Genomic DNA, 20,007 nt, shown 5'->3' with positions numbered 1-20,007 from the left:
ATAAAAATATAAAACAATAAAAATTCTCACGACGTTTCGACTGCAACACAAGCAATCATCATCAGGTGTGAAATCCACAAATTTTCTTGCTCTGGATTTCACACCTGATGATGATTGCTTGTGTTGCAGTCGAAACGTCGTGAGAATTATTTTTCTTATTATTATTTTGGCTTTACCGAAATAACCAAGAATATGAATCCCTCCAGTTACAAAAGCTTTAAATACAAATTTAAGTTCATTCCATTTCTGATATTGGGATAGCAGCTGCGACCAATAAAGTTCATTCCATTTCCGAGGTGGGGTCGTGGGGATAGCGGCGCGACCAATAAAGTTAATTGAAATCCCGCATCCCCCAGCGGTGGCACCAACAAAGTTAATCCGATGGACTAAAGTCCCCGCCACCCGTTCTGAATCGAGGCTCCTCCGCCTGTTGTGTCCCCACAGCGCACCCCGCACGCTGGCCAACTTGGCGGCCTTAGTCGTGCAACAGGCGTAGAGGGGACGCCGTCCGCCTGGTTTCTCGGTGCTCTGAAGAAGGGTCGTTGCGCGGAACGTTGCATATTAAGACCACAGTGGTGTTGACTTTGCTCGTTGTGCTTGCTCACGGTGGTCCTCCGTCAGGCCTATTGTGGGTGCGTGGACCATACAGATTATAGAAACCTCGCTGTCTTGTGCGCTCCTTCAACGGAAGAACAGCACAAACCACACGGCTCCCTGCTCAAGCGACGTTGCCATTCATCCCCCGCATACACAACGAGCATTCACGTGAGACGGAATATAAACAGTTGGGGGCGGGGCGGCGATTAACAAATCGCGTTCCGTGAGAACTTCTCCGCGCGCGAGGCCCCGTCGCGGTGACGTCACGCGCGGTGACCCCGCCCCCTTCGTTGCCCCCTCCCCCTCCCCACTGTCATGGCGGCGTGCGAGGAACAGCAGCAGGAGGACGCGGCGCCGCGGCTGCCGCTCTACCGCCGCGCCGACGTGAAGCTCCACAACGACACGGCGAGCGGCACCTGGATCATCCTGCACGACAACGTCTACGACGTCAGCTCCTTCCTCGACCAGGTGAGGCGCCTGCGGGGTGGTGATGGAAGGCTGCGGGCAAGCGGGCGGGCGGGGGTCCCTCCCGCGTCCGGAGCGCGCGGCGCGACCCAGGGCGGTGTCAGTCGCGAGGAGATCTCAGAATACTGCGGTCTCTCCTGAACCCCGGGGGTCTCTCCCGAGCCCCGGGGGTCTCTCCCGAGCCCCGGGGTCTCTCCCGAGCCCCGGGGTCTCTCCCGAGCCCCGGGGTTCTCTCCTGATCTCGGGGGTCTCTCCTGATCTCGGGGGTCTCTCCCGAGCCCGGGGGTCACTCCTGAACCCCGGGGGTCTCTCCCGAGCCCCGGGGTCTCTCCCGAGCCCGGGAGTCTCTCCTGGGCCCGTGGGTCTCTCCCGAGCTCGGGGTTCTCTCCCGAGCCCGGGGGTTTCTCCTGAGCTCGGCAGTACAGGAGTCTCCACACACACACAGAGGGGTTTATCGCACATGCCTCTAGAATTGTATTCCAGAGATCAGGGGTCTCCCTCGGCGGTTTCCACACACAGGGGGTCTCTGTACAGCCGTCCCCTTAAACGGGGTTCCTGTATGCAGGCGTTCCAGAGCTCGTGAGTTATATTTCACAGGAATCTTAAGAGTAGACGGGTCTCCCTACACAGGGGTCACGACACACAGGGGCTCCAAGACCCAAAGCGCTGGGAGGGTCTCTTTATACACGCGGGCGTCCACCCAGGGGTCCCTTCCGCAAGAGCTGGGTTCCCCCACCTCATATACAAATCAGTATTCAAGGGTTTCCTTACCCTAGAGTCTCGGAGTTTTGTCTGCCAGAGGGTCCCCTTACCCCAGAGAGGGGCCAAGGACTCCGCTACCTTAACTAAAAATCCAGGGATCTGGGCTCCTCTTACCCAGAGGAGTGTGTCACTACACAACGGCAGTGATTAAGGGACTCCCACCCGCCAATTCCCCGCAGCACCCAGGCGGGGAGGAGGTTCTCCTGGAGCAGGCGGGAGGAGACGGAACCGAGTCCTTCGAGGACGTGGGCCACTCGCGGGACGCGCGGGAGCTCCTGCCGCAATACCTCGTCGGTCACCTTCACCCGGTACGTGGGGGCCTGCCACGGGGAGTGGACGGGTCCAGCGGTCACTCTTGACACTGGGGCAGTTGCGTAACCGTCGGGTGGCAGCAAGCGAAAGAGAATGAATGGGGGGGTGGGTAATGTCTGAGATTGAACCAAGGTTCAGAGGTGTTGGCTCAGTGCTGTGATACTAAAGCAGCCCACTGGGCAAGCAATTACTTACTCTGTAGGTATTCAGTCTACTCTACATGAATGAGAACATTTTTACCGAGTTGCTTTTGTCTGACACAATTGTATTAACATAAAAGGAGTGGCTCCTCACTTCTTGTTTCCAGTTCGAAGTCGATTGTGGACTTTGGCATTGCTAGTGGAATTGACCTGTGTCAGGTACAAGTCTATGTTAACCACTGCCCACAAAGCGGTACTTATTTAAATTTTTACCAAAGACAAGAGGGACGAAAGGGGGCTCAGTCGATTCTCAGGCAGGATTCGAGCTCGCAACCTTTTCCGATTGCAACACCGGCGCATTTCCACCCACGGCGCGACCGACGCGCGCGAGTGATGACGTTGGGGGGGTGGCAGGGGGGGATGATGAGTCTGGGCATCGGAACCCACAGGGAGCTTGAGCAGTCGGGATAACCCTGGCGGCAGCGGGGAAGGGCCGGGCGGTCATGCGCGCTCTGTCGTGTTGCTGGCACGCGTGAAGCGCAGCCATTCACCACCCCCGTGACTTCTGAGTGATGCAACCTCAAAACGAATTGTGGGTCTCTGACTCAGCGGGAAATTTGAATTCCTCTTTATTTTAGTACAAAAAAAAACTTGCTTCCCGGTTTATCCCAATTGCATTCCCAGCATAATTTTCTGAGACAATTATTACAGTGTACTGCTTGGACATCAGCGTAAACCTCTGTTATAGAACACTTCGTGGAAGCAGATATCACAGTGCTATGTATGAGATCACTTCAAGTGATATCTGCTCCACACACTGGGGAGCAGCAATTTCCCACGAGGTCTGCATATGAGACTTAGTGTTCGTTGCATAACAGGCAAACTGATATTTTTATTCTCAGGGCTGTAATTTAGCCAGATTAAGTACAGATCGAAATTTAATGAGAAGTTTTTTTTTCGTTCAGTCATTGGCGACTGGGCCGAGACTTTTGAGATGTCTTCAGGTGATCACTGGTTCACACGGTAGGGGTGAGCTCTTTCTCAGATGCCCTGCCACAAACAGCAGTTTTTATTACAAAAACTAATTGAATGTGATGGGTTTTTGTGTGTGCGGTCATTGATGGCATATCCGAGGCTATCAAGTCACTCCTGAATAAACAAGGATTACGAATAGCAACAGCACTTGAGAAGCCGGTTTAATCACCTGTGGCAGATTCCAACCCAGGCTCAGTGGTGCCATCTATGACCTCTGAGCCGCCCGACACCTGCTGAGGCACCCATTGTACAAGGGTTACAGTTATTACAATAAGTGGAAACATTAGCCCACTGACACCCCAACCAAGGCATCAGATTTCGCTTCACGGAAACTGGAGTGGATCCTGCAAGGGGGGGTCCAGCACCGAGCGTGGTTTTGGTTCCCTGCCACCTCCTCCACGCTCCTGCCCCCACCCGGCCTCCACCCAGCCTCCACCCAGCCCCCACCCAGCCCCCACCCGGCCCCCACCCGGTCCCCACCCGGTCCCCACCAACCACGGCGGCACGGCGTGTCAGGTCCTGGCGCCCTAGCACAGACCACCTTCCGCTCGCGGCGATGCAGGGGGTGATCACTTCAAGACGTGATATTTAAACCGCACATGCTGATGTGAGCTCTGTCTCTTTCCAGGACGAGAGGAAAAATACAGAAACCAAGGTACGTATAACGGCCGGGTTCTGCACTCGCCTTCACGTTACTGAAAACAAGAATATGCTTACCAGTGACTGATGTTTGAAGCTAAGCAGGCCTGAGCCTGGATAGGACTTGGATGGGGACTACCTGGGAATACCAGCTGTTGCATTGCTTGGGCAGTGAGGTGGCCAGAAGATGACCCAACAGCAATGGATTGAATGTGTTGCATTTTCCCCGAGGAACCCGAGTGTCCTCCCACACTAAACCAAATGCTCATTAACGGAATTGACTGAATATCCTGAAGCAGGATTCTTCTGAAAATTAATCTTGCGACTCACTGAGATTTTAATGAGTAAATAAAGGACATTGTTCATAATTATGAATTATAATTGAATTATTATCGTTAATATCAGATTATAATCTGATATTAACGAAGCGCGCTGTGTCACGAGCGCAGTAGCTTAGCTGTGAATCCTTGCGAGGTTCTTGGCTGTATCGTGGTGGCCCCACCACAGCCAATGCTGCTACCAGGACCAATGCTGTAAAGTCGTAAGATGCAGCCACTGAAATTTCTATTGTTGGTCATGCGATGCTGACAGTCACCCCCATCTCTTCCAGGACATATTCATCACTACGACAGGCGGGCTGAAAGCAGGGTACGAGTCCCACACCACCCCATGTGCCACTCACCATTATTTTTCCGAACGGTGAGGCTTCGTCATTGTATCAGTGGGTTGACCAAGCAGTCTCTCCTGACCCCTTCCGACTCTGTGATCAGGTCGTGGACAAACTGGCTGGTACCAGTGGTGAGCATCTTCGTCATACTCGTCATGTACCACTTCTACCTGGCCGACCCCGGCAAGGACCTCTGAGGTGGCCTCCGGAAGACGTGACCGCTTCAAGGGAAATGGCGTTTTGTACATTCCTTCTGCCGGCCCTTGCGACTGTGTCCACTCTGTATGAGGCTGTGCTCGTAGCAGCGTAACTCTGCGCAAGCTCTAGTGTTGGCAGAATTGGTGTCTCCTTGTTTGTTTCGTTTGCCGTAAGTGTACATCGGTCGCTCGAGTGTGCGAATGGCGCGTGTCGAGTCCTGCAGCAGCTTGAACTGAAATAATTCTGTCCCAGGGTCATGGTTTTTCAAATGTTGCACGATTGTCCCCTATACCTGCGCGTAAACCCCGACGAAGATGTTTAATGCGAACTCGGAGCTGTGTAACCATTCCGCCTCCCCTTGCGATTGAATCCTCATGATTAGGCGAGGTAACTGTCGGTACTTCTACAAATCAATGCACATATCGTGAGAAAATCAACTGATTTTGAAATCTGCATCATTGCATCCCTGACGCATACTACCTGCATACAGACATCGGCTACTGGTTGAGATCACCACAGTTGCTGCAATTCGGAATGACGTTCGATTTGTGCGGTTTAAGGAGAGCCGAGTGATGGTGGTCGGGTTGGGGAGAGGCGATGGATGAAAGCCTTCAGTGAGCGCGGGATGAGAACCCTCTGGACTCCGGTGACAATGTGAAATTCCACCGCTGTAAGCGATTGCTCGGGCTTGCCGTGTCCCTACTGCGGTAGGTGTTCACAATGCTGCTGTGTAGCTCCGATGTGTTCATGGGCTGCATTGTGCGTCGGTCGGCACGGTGTCCCAACGTATTGCTCCGCGTGCTGGGAGCTGCTCCTGCACGTGGGCGAAACGTCGGACACGATGCCGGAACATGCAGTACCACCCGAAAACACATTGGAGAGTTTGTGTCTTCTCTGTTTGTGGTTGTGCCTTCTCGCTTCGCCGCAAATGCCAGGGTGTTGTCACTTCACACCGACCCTCTTCTTCCCACCCTCCTCATCAAGGACCATTATTTTACAACAATCTTTGTGCATCACTGTAGTGTCATATCTGTAAACTGTTTGTGCAAGCCGAAGGGATTTGATATTTAAGTAAACAAATGAAATAAACATTCTTGCCTCACACTGGACGCCAATCCCTCTGCTTCTCTTCCGGTTCGACGGAGGGCTGTGTGCAAGCATTACCCTGGCCCTGTGTGACCCTCTGTGGTGCATCAACAATACTGTGACTTAAGAGAATATCTCTCAAGGTGACGTTTCGGGCAATGGCCCTTCATGGCACCAGAACAAAGGGAGATGGAGCAAATAAGAGTTGAAGACTGCACAATGTGCTGCCCTGATAATAAAAAAACTGGTTACCAGATAGTCTTAAATTTGGCATATCAACGGTTAATACCGCCACCATGCAAGGATTAATTATCCTCCATTACGGTTGCATCACATGCAGTCTTTAAAGGGCATTCTTATGATCGTGTAATTTCTGTGATTCAACGAATTGGCTTCTTTTGCCAATTAAATGCGTACAAAATTGTCACTCCACTCCTGTGCATGCTGTGTGGGTCGTGGGGACGATTTTTGACCACGCTGGTCAGCGCAGGTCGGCAGCTTAAACGCGAGCACAGAAGTACAGGTCAAATGATTTTGCTGTATCACCCTCTGCTGTCCACGAATCCCTGCAGTACCTGTTATGCATGGTCACCCATCCATGTCCAATTAAGCAGAGGAAGATGCATTGGTTTTGAACAAATTGTAGCTGTTATGCACCGAGTGTCAACCTGGATCAAAGTCCCTTGGCTTTGAAACAAATACCTACTGTTGTTTTGCTGGCGGATGTGCACGCGAGTGCCACTCGGGACCAATCGTGGCGTACAAAAGCCCCCCCAATATAAACACGGAGCTCCACAAAACACTTTGATATTCAACCGCTGTGCTCGTTGACCCGCGCGGTCGGTACTAAAGTGGCTGGCTCGGTGCCCCGGAGCCTTTCGAGATGTGCCAAATGGAGTCGTCGAGAGGGGAGGAGTGGACTCTACTCCGATTCATCCCATCCGGATGTTCCATCGAGACATCCACGCCTGCATCACCTCTCACCTACGGCAGCTCTATCCTCCAATCGGTGGTTTGCTCATCCACTCTGTGCTAAACCCACTGAGGCTCACAGTAACACACTTTCCCCGCACCTCCACGTACGGTGTGAAAGAAGTTCTACATACATACATACTTCGTCATCCACTCACCGCCCGGCAAAATCGACGACAATGCGACGTCCTGCGCCGGAACGTTTATTTCATCACGGCCCGTGAAACGCTTCCACGGATGCAGCGAGTTCCACCGTCGGACAAACCACGAGGCACTTGCCGACACAACAGCAGCAGACGCTTGGTCCCCGTGTTGCTCGTCCCCCGGAATCCGCCCAGCCCAGCCTTCCTTGGCTCGTAGTCCCAAGAGATGAGCAATGTGCGTAGATCAATAAAGTGTTGCGACACAACCGGCCGGGGAACATCATTGGGAAACGAAAATCAAACAAACGAACGCTTCTGCCTGCCGGCCACAGACCCGACCCGTTGACGTCACAGCATGCCGCACAATTATATTAAACCGATTGTAAACGGCGGCGAGTCGTTCACAGTTAAGAATTGCACCTCAACACATCCGTCGCCACCTCTTCCCGCGTCGCATGGCGCGAGAGCCGCAGGGAAGGCTCTGCGCACGCATGAAGGGGGACGCAACGCCCGGCTCCCACATCCCACAAAATTAATACCCGCAGCGCGCTCGCGGAACGCGCAATCGCCCTCGCGACCGCTCCGCCCACGACTCGTGCACTTCCCGCACAGACCATGGCATCCCCCCATTGGCATGGAAATGCGAGTCCGGAAGACATAACTGGTACGGAGCTGCCGTGGCCTAGTGCGCTATTCCATCATCTGACGGAGCTGAAGGCCGCGCTAAACCAGGGCTACTTAACAAGAGTGATCGTCGATGGCAAATGTCAATGGCTGTCGCTAAAATCTGGCCAAATCTAAATCAGCCATCCCTAACTGGTAATCAACTGGGCAGGCAACCTCCAATAAAATTGCAGGCATCGTCAACGCGTGACGTTTATACAGCACCAAGGGGGACCACCCTCCGCCACCATCTGTTCCTGCGCAGCAAAAGGTGGGCATAGCACCAGGCAGCAAGTGGGCATTGGTGTGCTGGCATGCAGCGATCTTGCCACGTGGCAACACGACCTCAACTGCGAGTAAGTTACCAAACTTGGCGAGTTCGAATGGCGGAGCTGCCACACACAGCCTCATCTTTTGTTGAATAACGTTCACGGGAACTTTAACGTCCATCGTGAAGTACACTGCGTGTTCACGATTAATACAACCATATGGATAGCCTCACCCCTGCCATAGGAATGTAGAATTTACACCACAGGCTCAGGGTTGTAAACAGAAGATGAGCACAGCCTCAATGCTCATTCAAGCAGGAAACCACCTACTACTGGGTTCAATCCACGAACTTCATCAATCAGCAGCAAATGCGCGACCCTACCTCAGCACCATGTGACCGCCCCGCTCACCTGCCCTCTCCCAATGTAACCGACCTCTACGTGACCCCTGGCGGTCCCGTAAGCGACACCACGGAGGCCTCCACCTCGTCATCGTCTGTGTTGACCTCCTCCTCGCGGGCCTGGCGGCCGTTGGCGGTGGGCACCAGCGCGTGGTACTCGTAGCGCCCAGGCCCGCGTGCTCGCCGACACCGGGATGGCCCCAACCACTGCAGCACGTTTCCCAGCACCAGCAGCGCCGCCAGGACGGCCAGCGCGGAGGAGACGAACCAGGGGCTGGGCGGAGGGACGGAACGGCGAGGGGAGGAATTAGATCATCGCGTGTTGGGCCGGTTGCATGTCCCGGCGCGGCAGTTCAGACAAGGGGGGACATTTCTTAAATTCCCTCCACCGACTCCGTCCACCCAGCAGTATGAATCAGTCAGGTGATCATCAAGTCGCAAGTGGTGGGGTAAAGTGTGGGTACGCCCAAGATGCCTGACCATCGTGGCAGAATAGGCCAAAGTAGTGCACATCCTTCTTGTAGCAGTGGTGTGAGCAAGCAACCGCAGGGTCTGCACCTTTACTTTCACAAATGCATTCACGGCCCCAGCAGACAAAGTGAAGGACAAGCAGCCAGCGGCCGGGCCCCGTGCTGGGCTTGTTCCCGGCACGGGATGCCACCCCCCCCCCCCCCCCCCCGTACTTGGGCAATGCAGAGCGCTCAAGTGGAAGGAAGTCGGAGCTGGGGGAGACGGGAACCCAGGGTGACAGACACAGGCGTAGGAGATCTAGCAGGATCTCCTCTTCTGCCACATGGCTCAATGTTAGATGGCGAAAAGCATCCAAGATCTTTAGGACCGGTTTATGGAGACAGTGGCTGGAGTTTGTGGAGGCTGAGGAAGGCAGTGATACCGGCTTCATGGTGGAAATGCATTAATCCCCATCGACGCTAACGAGGTGGGACACATGACAATGATGTTGGCAAATGGATTAAGGAGAGCGGAGTAGTGATGGCGCAGTGGGTTAGTGCACTGTGTTATGAAAACAGTTACCCGAGTTCGATTCCCGGACAAGGCTAACCTCAGTGGCAATACCTCAACTGGTCCCAAGCACCATCTACCCCAGCCCCCTTCACCAACATGAACTAACCAGCATGGTGAAGTATCACAAATCACTTTTTTCTCCCTTTCATTTTCAAATTCTAAGCGGAATTATGGACACATGCATTTAATACAATGGGGAGCAGCAGGGAGCTCAGCGGCAGAGCGAGCGGCTCCCAATCGGATGGGCGTGAGGTCATATCCTGCTTCGCTGCTCACTCAGTCCACCATCTCTCTCCTAGGGTCAATGAAACGAGCACCACTTTGTGGGGAAATCAAGTGGCTTTCCTATAGATATACTCGACCGCGCCATAGGAATGTGGAATTTCCACCACTGGCTCTGCAGGGTTTGTACACGCGAGACGAGCGCCGATGTCTCGATGCTGCGATGTCGAGTGCGGGGATCCGCGGCGCCGCCGCAGCGGCACTTACTCCGTAGCGAGACGCGAGAGGCTGGCGGCCGCGCCCTGCCGCACCGCACGCTGCGCCAGGCAGGAGCACACTGCAGGGGGAGCACAGCACAGCGAGCCACTACGAGTTAACCCAACCAACCACCCGTGGCAAGTTTAATTCAATCAACGACGGTTAAGTACATTTGGCTCATAACACGAGACTACCACACAGGTGCCTGTGTTTCACAGACGGGTATTAGTCTGCCATTGGGGTATGACGTTACCGTGTGGTTTAAGTCAATTGCGAGCAATCTTTTGAAAGTTGGCAAAGTCCGAACAGCCCCGTCGGGTCTTTCACGTCTGCCGTGAAGCAGACGGCACCGTAGTTTGTTAACCGTTAATACACCCGTCGCAGCATTACACCAGGGTGGCCACTGGTCTCGAACCGCTGTAACAAGCGGCGAACGCGCTATCGCTCGGCCACGTCACAGCGCTGGTCAATGGCGATGCCATCGTCGCCATCGTCGTCACCCCTTCTCCTGGTGGAGTGGGGGCCCACGTGTGGCCGGAGGGGTGGTCACACGAAGGCTCCTGCTCCCCCCTAACGGGGCCTTGCCGGGGCCGCCACCTTTGCTGATGCTGCTGGGGAGGGCGTCGTCGGTGCAGTTGCCGGTGACAGCGTCGCACGTGCAGCTGTGGCTGCAGTTGCACTCGAGGGTGCAGCCAGAGCCGTGCAGGCCCGGAGGGCACTCTGCAGGGCATGGGAGTGGGGGGGGGACAGGTAAGGGTATATGAATCAAGTTGTTTAACACACTCGGTGAGTTGTTGATAATTTTACAAAAACCGCTGCCGTAAAAAAGTGTGCAGAGAGGAAGTCAGTGTCCTGCGTCGTGAGAGCAGCGTGGCCTCAAAGGCCTCCTCTCCGAACTCCACACGGTCGAAAACGCCGCTGCCAGACTCCTCCCCTGCAGAGGCGTCACCAATCCAATGCTGGATTAATATGAAGATTGCACTCGCCGCCTTCAACATCATCCACGGACTCACCCCTGCTCACCTCTCCCCTCTCATTTCACTCCACTCCCCTCCTCCACACACTCTTCTACCTCTCATCTCACTCTACTCTCCTCCACACCCTCCCTTATCTCTCCCTACTCATCTCACTCTACTCTCCTCCACACACTCCCTTATCTCTTCCCACTCGTCTCACTCTACTGTCCTTCACACACTCAATCAGCCTTCCATGCTGTGAAGTCCCTGTTCAGGTCCAAGCTCAAGACCTCCTCTTCTTCTTAGCCTATGACCGACTTGCCTCTAGATCGAGTAGTTGCGGTTTGCGTGAAGATGAGAGGCTGGATCGAGGAAGAGGGGACCGTGTGCAGGGTGGTGTTGGGGTGCGGTGTAGGGTGGTGTTGGGGTGCGGTGTAGGGTGGTGTTGGGGTGCGGTGTAGGGTGGTGTTGGGGTGCAGGTGTAGGGTGGTGTTGGGGTGCGGTGTAAGGTGGTGTTGGGGCGAGAGTGCAGCGCTACCTGCGTCACAGTGGGCGCCGTGGAACCCACGCGCACAACCGCAGCGCCCGCTCACAGGGTCACAGGTCGCGCCGTGCGCACACGCGCACCGCTGGGCACAGCCGCCCCCGAACCATCCCTTGGGGCAATCTGGCGCACAGCGGGGACGACATAATCATCATCACCACCACACTCGGCCATCATTTATCCATCTCAATTTAACGATCCACTCTGCACCGCCACACAAGAGCTGACTGCATCGATCTGGAGTGCTTTCTTCACTCCGTGTGAGGAATGATTTCATCAGTTCAGGTTTCTTCCAGGTACAACCAAACCAAAGCAAAAACCCTCTCTCGATGGCACAAACACGGCCGTAAATCCCATTACTAGCAGCAGCAACAACAACCGCCATCACCACTAAGTGGCGGTGACGTCACGATGCCGCTTATGTGCACGTAAAGGCCATGTGAAGTGTCAGGAGGTCACGGGACAGACCCAGGTGCCATGGGTCGACTGACTGAGATGACTGGTCGATACATCACCTGTGCCCCCCACAGCAGCAGCAGCACCAACAGCAGCAGCGCTTACCGGTTGTGCAGTTTTCACCCATCCACCCGGCGTCACAAACACAGCCATCTGCCGGGACACACGCACACACATCCACACACACGTGCACAGGTATTACATCAGCACCTGGCCGGGCAGTGCGTAATGTGTTTATTATGGGCCTACTGCAGGCTAACGTGCTCACTACCCAATCACGTACATGTGCTGCCCTTACTGTCAATCCACTGCTGGCTGAGGGTCATCGCATGCCATTCGGGTTTCAAGGGTTATTGTATTTATTGATGCTGAACTTCTTTCGCAACGTACGTAGCCAACCGTGTTAATCGGTGGTGCGTGTGGTTATATGACCATTCCTCACCAGGTTGGTCAGTGCGGGTTGATGAAGCGGGGGAGGAGGACGTAACACTCGCCACCGATGTTAATTTGGACCGGGATTCAAACTCAGGCCACTGGGTTCATAGGGCGGCGCAATAACAAATGCGTCACCGCTCCATCTCAATTTGGCCACAGGCATTCACAACATCACTCCCGCCAATGCAGACGGGCACGTTAAGGGAGCCTCCACCGAGCACCGGGCCGGGCGGTACCTTTCGTGCAAATGCCACGGCCGCTGCAGTTGCCGGCGCCGCAGAGCAGCGCGTCGCACGCAGCGCCCACCCAGCCGCGCCGGCACCGGCACAGCCCGGCCACACACTCGCCGTGCTCGCCGCACCCAGGCGGCGCACACGCCGGCTCATGCACGCACAGCACAGTGGAGACGTGGCGCGCGCAACGCCACATGGGGTCTTCCGCACTGCACACACACACGCGCGCACGCACGCGGGGACATCATGACGCGACAGTCAATCAAAGAGGACCGTGTGTGTGGTGGTATTGTAAAATTGTGATTGTGTTTGCATGTAAGAGCTTTTGAAAGAGAAGTGATGTGCTAGCATGGGGTCGACTGTTCATAGTGAGTGGGTAACAACCCATTGTGTTTTTAATTCCTCGTGCAAACGGCTGGTTCGTGGAAGCTGTTCAGATTCTCTAAAAAACCCGTAGCCATGATACGTTCTACGTGCGCCGCTCAGGGAGAAATTAAATAGATTTTTGAATCAAAGCCATATTGACAAATCTTAGAATCATGGCAGGGGAGAACCGTTCCATGTCTGTCAAAAAGTTATAATCGCGCAATCACCCAGGACCCACCCGATCTCATGAGAAGCTAATCAGGGCTCAGCCCGCATAGCACGTGGGTGGGTGATCACCATGCACGGATTGGCACAGGGCTTGCGATGATTACGTTGTGGGCAGCAGAGGGAAGGGCAGCAAAACCCATTGCAGTACTGTACTTCTATGCTCCAACACCAACACTCCATACCTTTGCCAACGCACACTGACCAGCATGAAGTATGCAGAGTGGTAACGCCTTACAGGAAGTATACATAGGCACACATACACACACACCAGTGGTCGGACGGGTAGTTGGCGAGCGAGCCGTTGAGCACCAGTGTCGCCGAGCCCCCGCCGTCCAGATTCACGGCGTTCATGACACCGTGCGCCTGCAGGAAGGCGGCGAACTCCCACAGGTTCACTCTGGATGGCACAGACACGACACATGGAATTGAAAACCAATGAGCAGCTCTTAATAAAAGACAAAGACCCACCAGATAAGGTTAACAAACTGTTGGGGTGCTGTAAGCGACCACTTATGAAGGCCGGCATGGCGCACGAGCGGGTGGGTGGCCAGCATCACGCCCGGCTGCCTTTGTCTCCCAAGTGGTGTTTACACCAGGTACTTATTTGAGGCTGAGTCGACCTCGTGGAGGCCCAGGACCCGGTTCCGATAATCGTCACTGTGAGCGTAGCAAGCTAACTGCTATACTACTGCTCCCCAGCTCTTAAATCAAGGCCGCGGATTCACCATGGCTGTAGCGAAGGCGGTGGTGGTGGGAGAGATGGCGGCCGTGGTAGGAATGGTGGTGGTAAGAATGGTGGTGGTAGGAACAGTGGTGGTGGTGGCGGTGGGAGTGGTGGTGGTGGCGGTGGGAGCAGTGGAGGCGGCAGTCCCACGTGTGCGTCTGCACCCGCGCTCGTACCCGCGTGCGTCCGTTTGGCCGTCGATCTGCACGAGGACGACGCGCCCCTCGCGGTCGTGCCCGACGGCCGTGCGTGCCGACACCACGCTAATGAAGCGGTCGAACGTGCCTGCCGGAACAGAGACACAGATCCCCACCGTGTTGCCTTAGCAGACGGTTCGGCAAAGTGCTGCTAGCGAGCACCTACAGACACACATATATACATCCACACAACTGCCATTCGCTTGTGCCAGGCTTGGTGCACTTAAAGAAGTGTCCAAGGCTTGCTGGCAGGAAATCACAGGACAGATCCAGGTGTTATGCATTGACTGGCTGAGATGACTCACAGATGTACCTCCTGCGCTCCCCACTACCCGACTTGCTGGGATTTGGCCACCCGGTGCTTTGTTCTTTATTGTCACCATCACTCCTCCTCATGCCATGGTTGTTGAAGGGTGGGTACCTCCAACTGCCCAGTAGCGACCTGGACAAGCCTCCTCCACATAGGCCATTCTTGATACCTCTGCTCTGGGTAGTGTTTCTCAGCTTTAACAACTGAATAAGTTCGGCCGGTTTGCAATAGGGTGGGGGTCCCTAATAGCCACTTTATGAAAAAAAATTGGTTTATCTTGGATAACCTTCATGAGCGTGACAGAACGCCCCCCCCCCCCACCCCGTTAGAGGTAGAAGAACAGACAGTAATACAGTAAATACAGTACAGTAATACGGAAGAACGGATGCTGCTTGCCATTGACCAATTTCAACCTTGGCTGAAAAGCATTGCAAGGCAGACGACACATGGGGGATGAAACCGGGGCTACGTGGAACACGGGACGCGCCACGGCGGGCAAGCAGGGACAGCGCCGCACCGGTCTCCTGGGTGTCGCCACACTCGACGGCACGGCTCTCGTTGATGTAGATGGAGCCGTTACGCAACAGCCACACCACGCCGGACACTAGCTGCAGCCAGGGGCTCTGCTCCGCACCATCCTGTTCCTCCTCTTCCTCGTCGTCCGACAGGTACCTGCAAGATACCACCATACCCCAAGCGGAGTTCAAGTGTGGACTTCTGGCTCAGACCGCATGCTGAAAATTTACTCTAGAAAACTTTTGCCATGCGCTATTGCAGGCGTCTGAAGATGCAGGGGACTGTTATGAATAATGATCCATGTGTATGGTATGAGGACAGACAGACATTGAATGCTTAGCCTAGGACCAAATCATCCAGATCGTGGGCATCTGAAGGTGAAGATCCACAAGGTAGTGAGTAGAAAAAGCTGTAGAGAAGGATGCTCCACACAGGGCCTAACCCAAGACATCGCACTCCTATTGCTGCTGCAAAAAAACAATGTGCCAAGTCCCTCAGACACTTAAAAGCCAACACTCAGAGAGAAAAATTCCTTGGGTTAGTACCAGAACCGTGGAGCGAGCATTTGTTATGATGCAGGAGTTGAGAACTCTTTTCCTTACCGAGCGCCGGACAGGACTATCAATTACCTTTGGCAAACAACCACACATTAACACACACGCACAATCTTAGCGTTGTCCATTACATGAAAAAGAATTATAAACGTTGACAGAAGATGTGACGGGCGATAGCCAGGTGGCTCATATATCAGAAGTCGCATTAGGCGCTATGCAAATCAAAACTGAACTGTATTTGTATTCCAACTGTCTATAGTCACAGCTCTACGCTGATCTCGACATGAGCAGCTAGCCCTAACCTCGCGGCGATGCTCACCCGGTGACGATGGTGCCGTCCCGGCGTATGCCGAAATTCGCGTTTCTCACTCCGTTGGCACCGAGCACGGAGTGCCCGTCGCTCACGATGTTGCCGAGGCAGCGCCCCGTGTACGGGTGGAAGAAGCCGCCGTTGGCGGAGACGAGGCAGCGACGCGTCCCTGCCGTCTCCGCCACCGTCTCGCGCCGATAATCCGAGCACCCGCCCTCTCCTCCCGGCTCCAGCACCGACAGGGTCCGCGCCGGATCCTCCACCACCGTCCAGTGGCCGTACACGAACTGCGCAGAGGGGCGGGAAACTGCGTGGGAAACATCATTCACATTACAGATCAATGCCGGGGAGGTGCAAATGGATTCCATCTGGAGACTCCAGATATTTCTTCTCCAAGCTCACACTGCTTGCTTTTCAAGTGCCACAAGAAAGAACATGATGAAGAAGACTACTACCACGACTACCTTCTTAGCGCCGTCGCTAGTTTTGATGTCGGAGACGAACTGGTGCGTGATAACACCGTGACCGTGGACCGCGCCGGGCCCGGGCCGGTGAGCAGGCCACGCCTCGTGGGTGACGTTGCCATAGGTCTCCGGTTGACATTGCCGCACCACGCGCAACGGCACGCGGGCTCCGTGCGGGGAGCCCACCGGGTAGGGCAGCAGTAGATCGTCATCGAGGGACGGCCTGAGGAGGCACGGGGGAGACCGGGGTCATGAAGGGTCACGGTATGGAATCATATGAGACTTTATTCGGTCTCTTCCATCATCATCATGAGCCAAGATCTATCTACTGCTGGATGAAGGCACCCCCTCCTGCCCCCATCCGTCGCCATCTCTCAAAGTCTCGCAAAGCAACTATCTGGCTCCCACAAGGGGGGTGCTGGAGTGGGCCCTGCACTACCAAATATCCCTTTGGCCCACCAAGTTCACTCTCCTTAGCGATACATCAGCTACAGTGAAAATGCGTACAAGAAACGTTAATAATCGATCAGAGTTGAGCACAATTACGTGGAAAAAATCGAAGCGGTCCGATTGGTGGACCAAAATCGGCTTCTGATTAGCTGGTGCCGATCTCCAGGCGCCTGCTGGGACCCGGGAAGAATAATGTTCAGCCAGCACTCTCGGTGCCAGGCTGGGTGCTGTCGCGACTGACAGGAGCTCGCCTCCACGTATACTTCGCTCGCGTCGGCAACTTCCCACGGTGGTACACATGCAGCTCCCTGTGTTTCTGTGCACGTATTGTAGGCTGTTGCTCCCTCGACTTTTGAATGTGGGGTCACGCGCAGTGTGCATGACCCCCGATGTTACGGTGAACACACACACACACAGGTGAGGTGACGCCACCTCAGTGGGGAGTGGCCCTGGGAAGGAACGCTGCTGCCACGTTGCAGTCCCGGGCTGTGCGGTGGGGGGAAGTCGACCTGGCCTGGCGTGGTCTCGTGATTATCCACGAGACTCCAGTAACCACCACTGCCGTATAATTAGCGACATCGGCAGCAACAGTTGCTCCAGTTATGAGATTGTACAACACAAAACGGCCATTTAGCGTCGCTGTGAAGAAGGTAAGTTATACAATAACGGGATAATCCGCCTCCACATATCTGTACCTCAACAGAATTTTTTTTTTTAAAGTAACACGGCCTTCTGGGAATGCACAATACCAGCAGAACTGGTTCAACACAAGCTCTGGACCGATTTCGACATTCAGCAGATCCATGCTTTAACCAATATTGAACTGCCAGATGTTTGCTGACAGCTCAGGATGCCCCTCTAATTCGACGCAACACTACACAAATACACACCACAATCACGAGCGCATTATACAAGATGCACACTTGTGTGGATATACTGCATCGCCCCACCCTCCACCCTTTTTGTTTGTAAATTCCACTGCCGGATGAAGGCATTCCGGTTTCGGGAGTGGTTCGCGCGCTGCGCTCCAACCCCGGCTACCCAAGTTGGATTCCCGCCCGCGGTCGACGACCAGCGGGGAATGTGTGACCCCGTCCTGGCGGGGTTTCAAGTTTCATGTATTAGGTGCAGCCCGGTGCGCCATGGTTCTCTTTTAGCCCCGCCCACCCCCCCAACACGTTCCATTCCCTGGCTACCACATTCAGATAAGCCCCTCCCCCCTCCCCCTTAACTTGTATTTAAGAGCTTGTCTCTTGGAATTTTGCCTCACTTGATACAGTAAATCTAGCTGTGACGGTCCCACCTGATGACGTAGACTTGTGTTGCCTCCGAAACGTCGTGATTTATGATTTTATTTCTATTATTATTTCTATTATTCTTATTATTTATTTCTACCTACGTGACTTTACCGAAAACACCTCAGAGTACGAGTATGTAGCCCTGTGAGCCATGCGGCTCTTGAGTCGGGTGCAACCGCAACAAACTAAATATGAACAGGGAACATCTTAAAGCGGCGACGCGCAACAGAAACATCCTGGATAAACCAGCAAATCTTCCAGAAGAAAAAAACCCACCGTACTACAACGCTGTGTGCAAGGTGCTCGGCCACCCACCACCATCGTGTGTCCGTGTGGGCCCTCCGTTCAGGGTACAACGGGGAGATCTTTCGCGTTGGTACATGAGCGCAAGTAACAAACTCAATGGATGTGTCAACAACACTGCCCTCAAGGGAAGTTTGGTGGGGAGGGGGGGACACGTACTTAGGAAGACGACGTTTCGGACAATGGCCCTTCTTCAAAGCAGACTTGACGGTGGCTGCAGTTCGTGTGTGGAGAGGCAGCTCGCAACCACCACCCCGTTCGGACACCGCTCCGATCTCGGTGGACCCCACTCACTCCAATCGGTGGACCCCACTCACTCCCATCGGTGGACCCCACTCACTCCCATCGGTGGACCCCACTCACTCCCATCGGTGGACCCCACTCACTCCAATCGGTGGACCCCACTCACTCCCATCGGTGGACCCCACTCACTCCCATCGGTGGACCCCACTCACTCCCATCGGTGTACTCTGCATAATACGTACTGTATACAGTACTGTATATAGTACTGTACATAGTACGTACTGTACATAGTACAGCACTGCATAGCGCACTACGCTAACCACTGCGCCCACCGCTCCTCACGGGCCACCAGCAACACGACACAGATGCGGAGTCGTCGTCGGCGCGTCACACGTCACGGGCCTGGGTCTACGTCTTGGTCAGAACGTTCACTCCACGTCCAGGCAAATACCTCCCAGCAAGGACCCCCCCTCGTCTTTCTCCCCTCGTCTCTTCCACTCCACCTCTCAATGAGCAACCCGCACAGACCAAGACGCGCGTTGACAACTCGTGCCTGTCACAGTTCCCATGGTGCCGTCTTGATTTGAAGCTTTCGTGAGTGCAGGACTCCACAGTCCGTGGTTCATTCGGTAAAATCACGTCGGTAGAAAATAAACTAAATCACGACGTTTCGGGCGCAACACGAGCGTCCTTTCCCACCTGATGACGGGCGCGTGTGAATGCGCCCGACACGTCGTGATTTATTATATACCGACGTGACTTTACCGAAAGAACCAGAGAGTACAGTTATGATAGTGCTGTTTGTTGCTGGCCTCTTAACGCCCGTGTGCGTGCTCCACAAACTGTTAAATGAAAGTAACAGGGGGGGTGGTGGGGGCCCGGGTTGCGTTCACTCACCCCGTGCGCCCCGATCGCCACGGCTCCGCCTGCGCCCGCACCGTGAGAGACACGACGACCACGAACACCGCCACTGCCACCACCAACTCCCGTGGCCAGAGTCGCCCCCGCGTCCCCACCATGTCGCCCTGCTGGGCCGTGCCACCCGGCCCCGACTGGGGCGCCTTGCGCGCGCGCGCCGGGGTTACCCCCCAACTCCTCCTCCCACTGCCCTTAGTAAGATGGCGGTCACGGGAAGCTTCATACATCTAGCTGGGGGTGAAACCCCCTTAGTAAGATGGCGGTCACGGCAAACTTCATGCATCTAGCTGGGGGTGGAACCCCCTTAGTAAGATGGCGGTCACGGCAAACTTCATGCATCTAGCTGGGGGTGGAACCCTCGTAGTAAGATGGTGGTCACGGCAAGCTTCATGCATCTAAGGGGTGAAACCCCCTTAGTAAGATGGCGGTCACGGAAATCGTCATGCATCTAAGGGCGTGGAAACTCCTTAGTAAGATGGCGGTCACGGCAATCTTCACGCTTCTTATTCAGCGGTGAACCCCCCCGAGTAAGATGGCGGTCACGGGGATCTTCACACATCTGGCTCGGGGTGGAACCCCCTTAGTAAGATGGCGCTCACGGCAATCTTCATGCATCTAAGGGCGTGGTACCCCCTTAGTAAGATGGCGAC

The 20,007-nt window shown here is 54.7% G+C and overlaps 2 protein-coding genes across 3 annotated transcripts; one reads left to right on the top strand and one right to left on the bottom strand.

The window, feature by feature from the left end:
* Nucleotides 1-892: 892 nt before the first annotated feature.
* On the top strand, nt 893-5,919 carry LOC144946774 (cytochrome b5-like). The gene is made up of 5 exons (XM_078875941.1): nt 893-1,065; nt 2,004-2,132; nt 3,940-3,966; nt 4,561-4,598; nt 4,721-5,919. The coding sequence occupies exons 1-5, from the start codon at nt 913-915 to the stop codon at nt 4,812-4,814; spliced, it is 441 nt and encodes a 146-aa protein (XP_078732067.1). The 5' UTR covers nt 893-912; the 3' UTR covers nt 4,815-5,919.
* Nucleotides 5,920-7,060: 1,141 nt separating this feature from the next.
* Nucleotides 7,061-19,536, bottom strand: NAGPA (N-acetylglucosamine-1-phosphodiester alpha-N-acetylglucosaminidase). 2 transcript variants are annotated; one of them, XM_078875939.1, is made up of 12 exons: nt 19,337-19,536; nt 16,146-16,368; nt 15,691-15,968; nt 14,819-14,973; nt 13,971-14,079; nt 13,339-13,467; nt 12,480-12,685; nt 11,914-11,961; nt 11,347-11,475; nt 10,450-10,572; nt 9,862-9,931; nt 7,061-8,623 (listed from the first exon to the last, which is right to left on the bottom strand). In XM_078875939.1, the coding sequence occupies exons 1-12, from the start codon at nt 19,456-19,458 to the stop codon at nt 8,386-8,388; spliced, it is 1,830 nt and encodes a 609-aa protein (XP_078732065.1). In that variant the 5' UTR covers nt 19,459-19,536; the 3' UTR covers nt 7,061-8,385. The 2 variants fall into 2 exon arrangements, with proteins under 2 accessions (XP_078732065.1, XP_078732066.1); XM_078875940.1 differs by lacking the exons at nt 7,061-8,623; nt 9,862-9,931; nt 10,450-10,572 and adding an exon at nt 10,581-10,786.
* Nucleotides 19,537-20,007: the final 471 nt, after the last annotated feature.

This window comes from Lampetra fluviatilis, chromosome 42 (genome assembly GCF_964198595.1).
Source record: "Lampetra fluviatilis chromosome 42, kcLamFluv1.1, whole genome shotgun sequence".
Taxonomy (NCBI): domain Eukaryota; kingdom Metazoa; phylum Chordata; class Hyperoartia; order Petromyzontiformes; family Petromyzontidae; genus Lampetra; species Lampetra fluviatilis.
This window is presented reverse-complemented; position numbering and strand designations above follow the sequence as displayed.